Below are 15373 nucleotides of genomic sequence, written 5' to 3' on the forward strand. Positions count from 1 at the left end.
GATTGCTTACGGTTAAAAGTAAAAGTTATTGAGAAGAATCTTTTATTCTAATTTTAACTTCAACTTAATACTATACTATAAACTCAATACCCATATCACATCAAAAAACAACAAGCAATTTGTTAAAAGTTGAAACAAAGAAGTTTGATTCATAAGAATCTTGGATCTATTTCCCAGCTAATTTAAACAGCCAACCCAACCCAAACCAACCATGGATTGATCTCTCCATATTACCAGATATCATAAACTGAGAAAAAAAAAAAATCCACAGATAACTCAGTTCCAACTCATCTGAATGCATCTATGAAGTAGTGAAATAATACTTTTCCTGGATTGCAAAGATTTAAGCAGTTGAAAAATAGCAGTTCCAGAGTACTGAAATTAGCCAACATCATCATAAAGCTCAAAAATTCAAGCCACAACCATGAAAACATCATCAAATGCTTCTTGGTTATTTTTGAACCCTGCAAAATCATGTGCTAGCTGCTGCTGCAGATTCCTTTTTCCCTTCTGAGGACCCAACTCCACCTTCTTTGGCGACTTCTGCCTCGGGCTTGGCAGATTCACTTTTCGCTGGATTCGACATCTCCTGTTCTAGTTCTACAAATATAGCGAACAAGGCATATAGTCAATGTTTGAAGTGTGAAAATGTCGTCCCAAGACTGTGGACGAGAATTCATTTGCCCGTATGACCGTTTCTTAACTTTACTATTAACTACTTAAGATACTATCGTCAATGACTTTAGACAGAGTAACTCTTCATTGCTAAAGAAAAATGGGAGCTTACCATCATCATCACTATCGTCGGAGTCATTATCGTCGCCCATGTCACCCATGTCACCCATACCATCCATGCCGCCCATGCCACCAAATTTCTGCAAGATAAAATATGATTAGAACAAGATAATAGAGATACAGATCATCGCAATCACTTCAAATAGCACATCCTTACCGAAAAGTCCATGCCTCCCAAATCCAAGTCACCTAGACCAGCAGCTGTTCCTGAACAACCAAAGAGGTAATCAACACATATTAGCTTCACAGACAGGATGAGAAGTTTAATACATAGTGATAACCCAAAAACATAGCACACGACTAGACTACCATCGTCTTCATCCTCATCCACCCATTTGTCCCAATCTACTTTGACATAATGGGGTGGCTTTCCATCTCCTCGCAATAGCCTTTTCCACCATCCCTTCTCTGCCTTTTCTAGGATACAGAATATGCTCCGAACCCCAATGTTAACTTTACTTTCCTGTTACAAGGAGAAACAAGTAAACTACGAGGTCAATTTATCATACGATAGCAAACTCTAAATCGGAAAGCTATGGCAGACTCTAGCAAGAGGTAATATGTCTACGTACTTCAACATTAACTTTATCAAAAAGCTCCAACTTCAGTTCGTAATGGTGATTCTCTGAGCCGGCGCTACCAGAGAAAGTGAAGACTCCATCTGGCTCAAGATTAACCTTAGAATCCTTCGAGTCTGAGAGTTGCACAGTGATAAAGACCTTGTCCAATCTCTGGGCCCATTTCACCTCAGGATGACGACTACATTGTATTAAGCAAATGTTAACAGTAACCATAGATGTATTAAAAATATTGCATCGGTCTCCAAAGGCACGTCAAAAAGTAAAGCCCCCCAAACTCAAAAAACTGAACCACCAGCCAAGTCGTTGGTTTCGAACTAAATTCAGCCGCAAAGGCAACAAGATACTGCAAGAATTTACTAAAATGACTTATACCATAACACAACCTTAACAACAAGCCTAATTAAACCTATAAATTAAAAACAAATGTGCATCCCCACCAATTGCATAGAATATGATAGCAATAAATAACTTGTTTTTCAACCCAAATACATGCGATTTGACAGATAATCCTAGGATCCATGGAGAAATGGCCGAACGCGAGAAGAAATAGCAAAGGCAACATAGTTAACACAAGAATCAAAACTCGCAGGAACACTATTTAGAACCCTAATTAAACCTCCGCGATATTCCAGCCCAAAACCATCCAAGCCCAACAAGCACATCAATAACAAAACAGGAAGAAAAAAAATAAAATTCCCACGACTATTATCATTTCGTAAGCCATTTCAACACAACAACTTACAAGATGACTCCGATTCCCCATGGCCAAAGTACAACAGATAAACTCAACAACGAAGCTACAATGATCTCATACATTTCGAGCGATCCAGTACAGTTCGAGAAGTAAAAATGACACAAACGAAGATCACGGATAAAAAATGACATAGAACAGAGTGCAATCTAGCTTGACAGAGTGTAAAAGAGAGCAGTAATTTACCTCATTGCTTGAGATTACACGAAGATACTGAAAAAGTGAAAAACCCTAAAGAAAAATCAGGAAGAAAGGAAGATGAAACGGAAACCCTAACTCAGAGGATAAGCCAAATGGGCGCTTTGAGTAGCCGAAATAAAAGAGAGGAACGACGCTTCTATAACTTTCTAGCTACAATCTCCCTCTCCTTCTGAAACAATTCGGCATCCGTTCCTCTCGTCCTGGGCCGATTTTCTTATTGGGCTTTCAGCAGGCCCAAGCCCAATAAACTATCCTTTGTTAAAATTATAATTTTAAATATTTTTTATTTAAGAAATATAAAATATATAAATAAATAAAAACAATTTATTTAAGTTAAACCCTACGAAATCCCCAATCATCTTCTACATCTAAACCCTAGCCACCGGCTTCACCGATCTGCAGAGGGAGATGGGAAGGTCTCGAAGGAAGTACAAGAGATCTCGGCCAAAGGTCCAGGTCGGCCTGCCGAAAAGGCACCCTAATGTTTTCAAGCCGTCGTTCTGCATGCCGCCGAAGCTCCGCTCCTTGCTCGGCGAACAATTTGAAGAAGATCCGGCATGGGATGAGAAAGCCAGTGTTATTAATAACTATAAGTCGTTTGGTGTTCTTTCTAACCCTAATTTGCTCAGCGTTCGTTCTCGAACTGATCACATTGTTGAGAGCGACTCCCTCCAGGTTCCAACGTCTCAGCTGCCTTCCGATGGTCTTGATTCATCCGGTAGCGATGTGGAAGAGGACGGTGAGTTTTGAGCTTTTTTTTTTTTTTTTTTTATACTCTTTCGCTGTTGTTTTAAATTTCTGTTGGTGTGAGTGGATGATTCTCACGTCAATACTGTGATGTTTCCAAATTCGAAAAATATTTGTTTACATGAAATTAGTTGATTTTATGAAATATGATACCTTCCGCTCCAGGTTTAGTGAATTATCACTTGCAATAGTTTCTGCAACTTTGATAGTTTTTTGGTGTTCATGACCTGGAAATTTCGGAATAAGTAGCAGCTCTTCATTGAACCAAATTAGCCGTCCAAATTGATTTGGATTTAGTTTACCATATATCATGTTTATGCAACCTTTTGCTGAATAGTTATTTATGAAATGATTAGAGAGGAACTGAAATGGAACGAAGATTGATTTTGATTGTTATGTCTTATTATCATGAAGGATCAAAGAGGATGCCAGAACAAAATTTTGCGTTGCGTTTCTGAGTCTAGCTGAGATTGTGCTGATATTGTGATCTTTCCTTTGCGTTCTTTAGATTTGAAAACAGCACTAGGAAAGAAGCGCAGAGATGGGAAATCTGGACCTCTAAAGCCTTTGACCACAATTCAGCGTGTTCATGTCGGTAGGCTAATCGAGAAATACGGAGATGATTATGAGGTAAGCTTCAGTTTTACTTGCTCTTAAAGCTGCTTAATTTGCTTGTCTCATTGAAAATTGTCATGCAGAGGATGTTCATGGATACAAAGCTGAACTCAATGCAGCACTCAGTTGGCACTCTGGAGAAACTATGCAAACGATATCACAGTTCGGGTAAGAATCCATTGATATTGACTCGTTAAAGATATTATCGATGGAACAACCCCATCGTCTTTCAAATTGTTTTGTTACAATAGATGAATCGGATATGGTATTATGATCATGAAATCTAATGGAGCAACGTTGTTCGACCACAAGTATATGAGGCTTGAAAAGATGGCTCATTCATTCTCTTGCTTGCAGCAGTTTTCTTCCTTTCTAGAAAATGCTCATAAGGACCCATGTTTAGTAAGTGGCATGTACAGAGCATTTTGATTTTGGGGAAACTGACTGTTTTGCAAAAATTTTAGGTTGTATGTAATATCTTATAAAAATTCCCAGATGCATTTTTGATATGTTTGAATCCATGAAATTGACATCCAAATCTATTTACAATCGAATGACCGCATCTTACGAATCGTGTTATTCTTCATTAGTTTCGTTTCGAAATTTGGAATGTGATCTATTACACACGACTTTGACTTCACACTTTTGGTCCGTAACCATGTAGTTCAAGAAATCAAAGACTTTGACTTTCGATTGAAATTCCAATCAAAGACTTTGACTTCAAATTTTTGGCCTGTAACAATTTAGTTCAAGAACATTGAATTGGCTTTCATTGAGATTTCATTGGATTCTTAGGCATACAAGGAATCGGTCGAACATCTTTTCAATTGAAATTCCAATCAAAAACTAGTTCTATCACGGTCGGGACCTAAAGAGAAGATACTCTCTTTCGTCACTTGACCTCTTTTTGATCTCTTTTAAATGATCTAAACTTCGACTTAGTCTAGCTTGTATGTATGATGTAATACCCCTAATTTTCGTCCTATGATGCCTAATTTGAAATTTTCCATCAAAATTAAGTAGCAATTTTTATTATGTAACACCTTTGCTTATAAACACATTTGCATTTTAATCAATTTACTGATTTACATGTGAGAAATTTGGTGTTTTAGTCATAAATGTTTTTTTTTTTTTTTAAATAAAAAATTTACTTGAAGCAAAATACATTTTTGAAGAACAGTCGATTCAAGGTACCCTTAATTTCCACAAACGGGATCAACTTCCGGGAACCTTTTCAAGTGGCTTAAACTACAGTGAAATTCTATGAAGAACAATAATATTTACAGTGTTCATACGGATTGATGGGAAAAGAGAATCAAACAGTAAAAATTGAAAACATTTAACAAAAGTAAAAGGGGTACTAACTAGACTCCCATGAATGCTCGAGACATGGATTCCCAATGCTCCTTTGCTTGCTGAACTCTCTCTGCCCTTTCTGTTCGGAGACGTTTACCCCAGTACTCAGGGCAGCTGTTCAAACATATAAACAAAATCCCAAGTTCAAAAGTTGGAATGTAATAATCACTTTTAAAAGTTTAAAAATTTATCGATTAGTCAACTCAAACTCGTACAGCATAGAGGAAACCTTTCGAAGAGCATATCTCTCTCGATTTTGGTTTGGAAACCTTTCGAAGAGCACATCTCTCTCAATTCTGATTTGTTTTAGCATATCTCTCTCGATTCTGATTTGTTTTAGCATATCTCTCCCGATTCTAGTTTGTTTTAAACAAATAACCATTTTTTTCATACGTTTTCATGGTCTATAAAACAATGGTTATAAACATAGTAAAATTTTCAAACGCTAAACTTCTAATAAATCATATTTTAAAAGTAAGTTTCAAGCTACCTGTACTTTCCTAAACAGTTTTTACATGTATTTTACCAAGAAGCCTGAGAAACAAGATATCTACTGACCTTCGTCTTAATAGAATACTGAGCTCTTCCAAATGAACAGCACCTTCGTAAACTTTTGCCTGTGTATCAATAGAAAGAATTAGATCAGACCTCGGATCGTTCAACAGACCGTTCATGGGTTTATTTCGAGGTTCATGGCTTAAATCATGGGAACAAAATTAGCCCTACATATGGTAGGGCAGCTGTTGGTACTGAACTGCAACAACCAAGCCCACCGCTAGTAGATATTATCTTCTTTTGGGTTTTTCTCCCGTTTTTAAAACGCGTTTGCTAGGGAGAGGTTTCCACGACCCAAGTCCACCGCTAGCGAATATTATCCTCTAAATCATGGGAACAAAATCAGCCATACGTATGGTAATAAATCAACAGACCGTCCATGGGTTTATTTCGAGGTTCATGGCTTAAATCATGGGAACAAAATTAGCCCTACGTATGGTAGGGTAGCTGTTGGTTCTGAACTGCAACAACCAAGCCCTCCGCTAGTAGATATTATCTTCTTTTGGGTTTTTCTCCTGTTTTTAAAACGCGTTTGCTAGGGAGAGGTTTCCACGACCCAAGTCTACTGCTAGCGGATATTGTCTTCTTTTGGGTTTTTCTCCCATTTTTAAAACGCATCTGCTAGGGGGAGGTTTCCACGACCCAAGTCCACCGTTAGCAGATATTATCCTCTATAGGTTTTTCTTCCCTCAAGGTCTTTAAAACGCGTCTGCTGAGGAAAGGTTTCCACACCCTTCTAAAGAATATTTCGTTCTTCTCTCCAACTGATGTGGGATCTCACAAATACCATCTTGTTTCTGTGTGTTTTTTTCCTTTTCGAGCCAAATGATAGCTGAACAAAGCTCACTGAATAATCATAGAGGCAACCTAACTAACCTGACGGCAGAGTGGGCACTTTGCTCTTGGATTTGCAGACTTTAGTCCATCAACTATGGTTACTGAAGCTGCCGAGCAAGCACACATGTAGCAAAATATATGGCCGCAAGTGAGAGAAACAGGATCAAATACTATGTCCTGCATATATAAAGAGTGAAGAACTCCGATGAGTATCCATTCAAACTACTCAAAAACTGAGTAACCTAATGATATCACAACAGTGATTCAATTTACATATATTTGTCTGGAGTAGATGGGACATTTTCATAACAATGTAAAAGTTGAAGACCTGAAAGCTTACCAAACATATGGAACACTCCAAGTCGATGTCGAGTTTGATTGAATCGAAGAGCTCACAAGTAAGTGATGGCTTTCCATCAGTAATTGCAAGGGAACATTCCTCGAATACTGAAGAAATCCTCTTAGATCTATGTGGTGTCTCCTTCAGGTTAATGTGGAATGCTATAAGCTCTGATAGCCATGGAGATTGCAGGATCTCAATGTGCTTACTGTGAGCTTGTGACTTGAAAGTTTGCCCTTGTTTGGAGTAATGAATCTGTACTCAGCAACCCAAACAAGAACTAAGCAAAAGAAAGGAAGCTAAATTACAAATTTAGTATGTAAACTTTCGTGGTTTACAAATTTGGACAAGAATTGATTCATTTGATATAGAGAAATGAAGAATTAGCTTGACAAAACATTGAAGTGAATCAAACAAGAAATGGTAAAGCAATTAGGCAAATACCTTATCATATTTCTTCAAGATCTTTCTAACTGCAATGGCGTTCATCAATGCATAATTAACCAATTCCTTCCCTTCTTGAACTAAGAAAGTATGGTCACTGTCCCGTTTGCCTTTGAACCATAAAAGATGCTTTCTAAAGCCAGAAGCGAGGTGCAGCTGAAGCAATTTCTGTGCTCGCTGATTAAAGCAGCCAACTATTGCAGACATTTCCTTGAGAAGGAAGGGGAAGAAAGTACCGTCGCACACTACGCCCGCACAAATCGTCAAACAAAACAACGAACTAAAATCAAAATGCAGTGTACAAACAATAAAGAGTTTGCCTCAACCAAGCAAAAGATGAAACGGCTAGGACTGTAACAGAAAGATCCCCAAAATTCACGAAATCCTTAAATAGGAGGAAGAAACGACAAAAATTAGCAGATAATCGAGTTTCCATACCTGAACAGTGATCTGGACACCTCTGAACGGCGATGGCGGAGCAAACGTCATCGCCATGGCGATGTCGAGACTGAAAATCTCTGCTACAATTCTTCAGAATCTTCTTGAGCCGCTTGAACTGAAATCCAGGTAGTTTCAGTTTCTTCTCCTGACCTCGCAAATACTCCTCATACTTCTTGCAGAACTTCATCTTCTTCCTCGAGAATCCACACGCGTCGTTCTAATTTCCCTCAACAAATCCACTAAAATCACCGAGAAGATAAAAAAAAAAACAGTTAATCCTCTGATTCTATCCGAAATGGATACTAATCGACCGGAATCGAATACACAGAAAGAACGAATCAGACACTTTTACAAGAAGGAAGTAAAAAAAAATATCTCAAACCGTCTGAGAGAGACGGTAACCAAATTGAAAAGGAAATTCTCCGCCGAATGAACACTGGATAACAAAAAGGTAAAGGTGTTTGGAAGCTGAGAAAATTCAGATTTCTTACATGAAATAAATTTTCTCGGCAAAATCTTTTTCGTTTCTGAACATCATCATTGATAAAGATTCCGTTTGTTTTCTTGAGGGTAAATGAACATTGAAGGCTGTTACTTTATAGTACAACACAATATGAAATTAAAATATATTTTAGAAACAAAAAAAAAAAATCTTTTTTTATGAGATATTTTTAAAAAAAATTTTGGTAATAAATTTATTGACAAATAAAAAAAAATCATACCAATTTTGGAAGTATCAACTTTTTAGAATTTTCGGGTTTTTTTTTTTATATAAAGCAATAATATTTATTAATATTAAAATTTTATTAAAACTTTATCAAAATAATTAGGATAACTTTTAAAATATTTTTAATAAGTTAATTAATAAAAAAAATCAAAATTAGTTCAAAATATCTCTAAAAATTAATATTTTTTTTAACGTAAGAACGATAATCAATTTGATTTTAGTAAATAAGTTTATTACTTTATATATTCTATCTAATTATTACAATAAAAAATTGAAATAATAAAAATTAAATTCAATCATAAATTAAGATAGAAATTAGAAAGTGTACCTTAATATTTTAATTTAGATAATAATTAGTAAGTTGACTTAATTTATTTTAGATACGAAATTAAACATTTATTTAGTAAAAAATTATTAATATTTTAATTATTGAATTAAGTTTGTAAGTATTGCTCCACCATTATTTACCATAAGACTGTTATTATCGTAGTAAATATCTTAAATTTGATTCACATGCACAATATTTTATTTTTTAATAGAAAAATAGAACAAGATCATTAATTTATTTATTACTCGGAAGGCTAAAACAGGAATATTTGAAATTTAAATTAAAAATTCAAATTAAATTATAAATTTGATTTTTATAGGTTAAATAATTTAGAATTAGTCTAGAATTTTATATATTTAATAAAATCTTATAAATAATTTTATAAAATCTGGGAGGAATTTATTAAATTATATACACTAATTATATATAAAAAATGATTTTATTTATTTATTTTTTTTTTTTTTTACAATGGAGTTGTATATACAATTGGCGCACGCACACAGATTATATATAGATTATTATTTTCATTTTATTTATTTATTTATTTTCAAAAAGCCATGACTGGAAAGTTCTCTAACTGACGTCAGACTTCCGTATAAGACAAGCAATACCGCCGACAAACCGATAAACTATGGACTACTTTAAAAGGCTTAACTTGACCAAATTAAAAATTAAAAATTAAAAAAATAACAAATAAATATTTTACAATATAATAGAATAATAGAAAGGGTGGTAAAAAAGTATATTTAATTTGTGAGCTTTTTTGTTTTTATAATTTCAGCTAATTATTCAAAATAATATTTAAAAATAGAATGGTTGTCAATATATTTATTTTTTTAAAATAGTTAATAAAATAGTTGTCAATATATTTATTTTAAAAAAATTAAAAATATTAATATTACTTTATTTATTGGTATTTTTGAAATGTAATTATATGCTAATTTAAAAAAATTTAAAACAACTTTTTTTAATAAAATAATTTAATTATATGATAATGAAAATGGTGGGATATTTTAGAATTTTTTAAAAAATTTAAAATATATTAAACAATGATATTGAAATTTTAAAACATATAATTATATTTTTAAAATAAGATAGAAATTATTTTAAATTTTTTAAAATATATTAAAAGGAGTAATTTTATTAACTTAAACTATTAACTTTTATGTTCAAAATATACATAATTCTTTTGTAGCTATTTGTATTAACGGCTAATATCTAAACATAATTTATATATATTTAAATTTTTAAAATTTTAAATTTTTATTATTACTCAAACGTAAAGCAAAATCATAATAAAAAAATTATTTTAATAAAAAAGTCATTATCCATTGAAATGATTTTATTTTATTATTATTATTATTTTGCGTTGGTTTGACAATATAAAAATAGAGTATAAATGCTATTATTTTTTTATTAGGATCATATTTTTGTCAAATTGATCATATTTAATCAAAGTGGGCCATAAGAATTTGACTATCAATTTAATCATTAAATTTATTACATTCCTTAAATATATTATAGAATTAATAAACTATAGTCATATTTAAATATGTGAATGTTAACCTATGATTCTTGCCATTGAGATGTGACCTATGTTTGGTGTATTTTAAAAGTTTTGTATGGATCATAGGCTTATCAACACCTCATTTATAATACTCTTTAAAGTTTTTGTTTTTTTATTTTATATAAATTACCATTTTAATTTTTGGATGATGAATTATTTAATCTTTATTTTATATTTAAAAAGTTATTAAATTATTTTTTAGTTTTATGACTGTTGGAAAGTTTTAAAGTTTTGATTTTCATTCTTTTAAAAAATACTCATAAATCTTCGAAAGTAACTTAAAAAAATTTAGAAATAATCTATAAGTTGCTGTCGATATACTGCTGGTAATGTGTATATATATTTTTTAAATAATTGTAGAGAGGTTTTGACTCCTTTCAAAATTTATGAAGGTATTTTTAAAATATAATACTAATCGGTGAAAATATTTTTAAATTTTTTTAAAAAGTTAATGATAATTTTTAACATTTAAAAGTAATTTTGAAACACTATTAAAACCTAAATGATATTTTTGAAACAAAACAGTATTGATTTTTTTTAGTTTAAATGTATTTTTAAGATACAAAATTTAGAAATATTTTTATTAAATTAACAATAAAAGAACGATGAATAGAAAATCTGATACGATAGGGAATCAATATAAGGGGAATAAGATTCGGATTACCTTGTTGATCGAATATCTCAAGCCAAGAACACTGTGTTTGAGATTCGAATCACTCCAGAAGTAAGATCAATCATGTCTAGCTTCAATGATTCTTGTTGGTCAAATATCTCAAGACGACAAGAACACTTGATTGAGATTCGAATCACTTCACAAGCAAGATTGATCATGTCGAGCTTGAATGATTCTACATGTAACCTAAACTATATAGAGTTGCAAATAAACTTAGTCATTGTTAAAGAAAAGCACAAATGCTCCTTTTACTCTATTTTCCAAGTCGCAAATACAACATACAAGACTTTATATAGCCTAAAAAATGAAACTATTAAAGACATTCCAAGAGTTTAACATTCATACTTATGGCTATAATTAGCCATTAGGTAGATGTAACCGAAATTAAATAAAAAGTCTTAAATACAATAACTCTAAATTCTTTTAAATGGTAACCCATCCAAAATTTATAACAATCAAACATCTTTTTGATAATTTTGACAGCTTTTTCTTCACATCTTTATTGAAGTATATTGTATGATTGATGTCTCGCACTATTATTCCAATCCAATATGAACTGAACTGTCTCACGATATCGTAAACTAAGGCCTACTACGCCCGACTATCATAGCAGGAAAAGTTTTATGCATCACCAGTTGTACCCATTTTTTCTACCACGCAATGTCTCGATCATACAATTTCTCATTAATTTACTAAATACATCTTATCAAAAAAAGAAAAAAAAATATTGAAAATAATACAAATAATGTCAACCAAAGCAAACCCAACTCGTGTTTTACACGTACGTCTATAGATATGTATGCCGTCAATCACTCAAGAACGGATCAGCGAGTGGCGCGTGGATGACACGACATTTGGATTATAATTTTTTTTCACGCGTTACCCAATACTTCTACACTTTTCCAGTATGCAATTTAACACAAGTGCTTGCTTGCCATGCTCGCTTTAGTTCTCATTTAAAAAAAGAAAAAAAAAACGTGAAATATTTTCAGCTCTCCAATCGATATGGAATCTCACAGTCCACCCTTTTGAGGCCCAGCATCCTCACTGTCATATCGTCTTGTGACTCGCTCTGATACTATTTGTAATAGTCCAAGTATACCGCTATCAAATATTGTTTGTTTTGACCCGTTATGTATCGTCCTCAACCTCACGAATTTAAAACGTGTATGCTTAGTTGAAGTTTCTAGTTTTATTATATTCTCTGACTAATATGGGATCTCGCAATATTAACGTAACTTTTTAAAATTAAAAGTATTTTTGAAATAAAATACTAATAGTTAATGTCCTAAATTAAAGTAAAAATATATTTTTTAAAAGTTTAGAATTATTTTTAATAGTTAAAATTAAAGTGATCCACGTGTCACTTTTTCTCCGACTAAATTAGCAACGTGTGGCATTCATTCCCCACTGGCAGCTTAGCTGGCAATATTTCTTGCCACGTAACGTTAAATAGTCCGGCTATAAATATGCGCCGTCCTTTACTCTTCTTTTTCATTAAAATCATCCGTCTCTAACGCGAAGTGGTGATTACCGGAGCTTTATTCCAATGGCGACTGAAGGGAACGAAGTCATGGTGGTCGGAATCGACGACAGTGCGCACAGTCTTTATGCTCTGGAGTGGACCTTAGATCATATCATCGTTCCATTCACTAAAGCTAACTCTCCGTTCAAGCTCTTTGTTGTTCATGCCAAACCTTCCCCTGCCTCCGCCGTCAGTCTCGCCGGACCTGGTAACTGATTCAGTTCTTTTCTTTCTTTCTTGTTGATGGATGATTAATCCGTTAGGATTCGTAAATAAAGAGGAGGTTTAACTTTAATCGACTGTTGATTGAAGGAGCGGCTGAGATTTTCCCTCGTGTGGATTCGGATTTGAAGAGGATTGCTTCTCGAGTCATCGAAAAGGCGAAGGAGGTTTGCGTCGCCAGATCGGTAATCCTCTTGATTCTTTCTAACTATAACCTGAATCACTTATGGAGGATTATTTCTTAAGCGAAATGATTTAGGATCTGTTTCTTTTTCAGAAAGAAAGTGAGTAGACTGAAATGAAAATCCTTCGAAAAGAAAATTTGTGCACTGACAATAAACCTCAAAAACTTTTATTTAAGAAAAGTGTTTTTGAATTGAAATAGAAATGGAAGTAGCAAGATTATCATCATATTGATTATTCATCCTATTATTGCAGGACTACAGGAAATTTGTTCACTGACAATAAACCTCAAAAACTTTTGTTTAAGAAAAGTGTTTTTGAATTGAAATAGGAATGGAAGTAGCAAGATTATCATCATATTGATTATTCATCCTATTATTGCAGGACTACAGGAAAATGGTAGAGAGAAAAGGAATTAATAAAATAGAAGTAAAAAGTAGTAATACCTACTAAAATTGATTAAGAATAAGATTCCCTATCCATGATTAAACATGTCTTGCTCTAGAAAGATCCGGGACAACTGTACAACTATACTTAGTATTTCATTGACTATATGATTCATTTATTTTATTTCTTAGGCCCATTGTTTGTAGCTAGTTTCGCTTTTTAATTTACGTGTCCCTAGCTGAGTTCCAGTTTCCAGACTTCCATGGTTTGATGGTACAGAAGAACTGAACCACACGTCTGTAGGAATACCTTTAACTAGGAAGTGGAAATCTTTTCCATAGAATTTTGGTGTACGATATAAAATGTTGAAGATGGATTGGATGTTTTTTCGTGTCTAAAGCAGCTTTGGTGGAAAGCATCCTTTTGAGAACTTTATGCATTCTATTTATTGATGATTATTGTTCATGTGTGATAATGATATTCAGGTGCATGATGCTGTGCTGGAGGTGATAGAAGGAGATGCCAGGAATGTTCTTTGTGAGGCTGTAGAAAGGCATCATGCTAGTATGGTGGTCGTTGGAAGCCGTGGCTATGGAGCTATAAAGAGGTACTTCTCTTATTACCACCAAATTTCCATCTGTTGGATAAAAAATGTGAATATAATTATCTAAGAGCTAGGAAAAGCATGGCAGAACTCGATTGATTGATGATCCAATCAAGATATTAGAAACTGGGAAGAATTCAGGTCTTCTTTGTTTGTTTTTCAAAAATTGACATAGGATTAAGAAACGTTCTTACAAGGGAGTTTCCATTGATATGGTCAAATGCTTGGTTGTTGTTGAGTTGAGAATAATGAAGCCCTTTATTAAACTGGATCTGATTGCAATGGCAGGGCTTTTTTAGGCAGCGTTAGTGATTACTGTGCTCACCATGCTCACTGCACCGTGATGATTGTAAAGATGCCTAAAACCAAGCACTAAATCTCATGGCCTTTTAGTTCTTTCCCCGAGTGGTAGTGTGGAGATCCCAGATGGTTTTAGTGTGAATTCATATCATCATCATCGAGTAAATGGTCTTGTACTGATACGAACTGTGATATTTGAAGCTCTGTAATAATAAAAGCTTCCGTATTGGTATAATTCGACTCTGTTTACACGTGTCATTATAGCTTTTATTTCAAGGTGTCATCTGTTGTGTGATCAATTTCCGCGTGTTCTGAATTCTCTTTGTTTTTTTTTTAATGGTATTTTTGGTAGCAGAAAATACAAGAGGAAAAAAAAAAAGATTATTAGGGTTTTAATTGATAAAATGTTTAGATTATAATTTGATTTTTGTTTTTTTATGTTTTAATTTAATCATTGATGAAGTGTCGTTTTAGTGTGTTTATTTTGTAGTAGTCATTATGATGATGAGATCAAAGTTCGAATTTGTTTGTATATTTAAGTTTCTAAAGTTTTTTAATACGTTACGTTTCAATATTATTAAAAGCAATAGTATGTAGTGATCATAAGGTGAAGGTTCCAATTCTACTCATTCATTTGCAACGTTTGGCCATAAATAAAATAGGTAAAATATATATATTTTTTAGACCCCAATAAATTTTATATTAGACGTGCATGCAAATAATATCTTGCGTAATATTATTTATCATTTTGTACATTTACAAGGTAAATAATGACATATCATATATAATTCTTGGGTAATTTTTTTTTTTTTTTTTTACAAAAAACTACATATTAAGCGCCAAAATAAAATGGCAACAAAAATGGTACAGAATTTATAAAAAGATTTGAGGAAAAAAAAAGGGAAATATTTGAATGATGAAAGTCTAGTTACAATATCATATCATTATAGAGAGTTGTGTAGTGTAGATGGTATCAGAACAATGCCATAAATTTAGTCGTGCTAATAGATTGGTAAAAATCTTCATAGAGTTGTGTTCATTTAACATGCTATCAAAACAATGCCCTGAATTTAGTCGTGCCAATAGATGGGTAAATCCTCAAAATATCGAAAAAAGGACTCTAAAAGAAAAGTAGTGAGCAATACCTTAAACTATACTCAAAATATCGAAAAAAGGACAAAAAAAAAAAAAAAA

At 33.0% G+C, this 15373-nt stretch overlaps 4 protein-coding genes and 1 long non-coding RNA gene across 5 annotated transcripts in view; 3 read left to right on the forward strand and 2 right to left on the reverse strand.

The window, feature by feature from the left end:
- Positions 1-178: 178 nt before the first annotated feature.
- LOC111460930 (uncharacterized protein OsI_027940-like) lies at positions 179-2485 on the reverse strand. Its single transcript, XM_023104307.1, has 6 exons — positions 2314-2485; positions 1368-1554; positions 1105-1258; positions 953-1002; positions 788-875; positions 179-600 (listed from the first exon to the last, which is right to left on the reverse strand). The coding sequence occupies exons 1-6, from the start codon at positions 2316-2318 to the stop codon at positions 473-475; spliced, it is 612 nt and encodes a 203-aa protein (XP_022960075.1). The 5' UTR covers positions 2319-2485; the 3' UTR covers positions 179-472.
- Positions 2486-2674: 189 nt separating this feature from the next.
- LOC111460931 lies at positions 2675-4211 on the forward strand. The gene is made up of 3 exons (XM_023104308.1): positions 2675-3067; positions 3584-3705; positions 3774-4211. Exons 1-3 carry the CDS (start codon positions 2737-2739, stop codon positions 3885-3887), a joined length of 567 nt encoding a protein of 188 aa, XP_022960076.1. The 5' UTR covers positions 2675-2736; the 3' UTR covers positions 3888-4211.
- Positions 4212-4796: 585 nt separating this feature from the next.
- LOC111460925 (probable E3 ubiquitin-protein ligase BAH1-like 1) lies at positions 4797-8265 on the reverse strand. The gene is made up of 8 exons (XM_023104296.1): positions 8155-8265; positions 7661-7902; positions 7223-7467; positions 6779-7033; positions 6478-6615; positions 5605-5663; positions 5037-5160; positions 4797-4958 (listed from the first exon to the last, which is right to left on the reverse strand). The coding sequence occupies exons 2-7, from the start codon at positions 7848-7850 to the stop codon at positions 5055-5057; spliced, it is 993 nt and encodes a 330-aa protein (XP_022960064.1). The 5' UTR covers positions 7851-7902; positions 8155-8265; the 3' UTR covers positions 4797-4958; positions 5037-5054.
- Positions 8266-12436: 4171 nt separating this feature from the next.
- On the forward strand, positions 12437-14439 carry LOC111460932 (universal stress protein PHOS34). The gene is made up of 4 exons (XM_023104309.1): positions 12437-12691; positions 12796-12890; positions 13761-13882; positions 14168-14439. The coding sequence occupies exons 1-4, from the start codon at positions 12508-12510 to the stop codon at positions 14253-14255; spliced, it is 489 nt and encodes a 162-aa protein (XP_022960077.1). The 5' UTR covers positions 12437-12507; the 3' UTR covers positions 14256-14439.
- Positions 14440-15161: 722 nt separating this feature from the next.
- LOC111460935 overlaps positions 15162-15373 on the forward strand; it is a 12809-nt gene continuing 12597 nt past the window's right edge. The window contains exon 1 of the long non-coding RNA XR_002713503.1: positions 15162-15174. This is a non-coding gene — a long non-coding RNA (uncharacterized LOC111460935). The remainder of the gene's footprint in view (positions 15175-15373) is intronic.

This window comes from Cucurbita moschata, unplaced genomic scaffold, assembly GCF_002738365.1.
Source record: "Cucurbita moschata cultivar Rifu unplaced genomic scaffold, Cmos_1.0 Cmo_Scf00024, whole genome shotgun sequence".
In the NCBI taxonomy this organism is placed as follows: domain Eukaryota; kingdom Viridiplantae; phylum Streptophyta; class Magnoliopsida; order Cucurbitales; family Cucurbitaceae; genus Cucurbita; species Cucurbita moschata.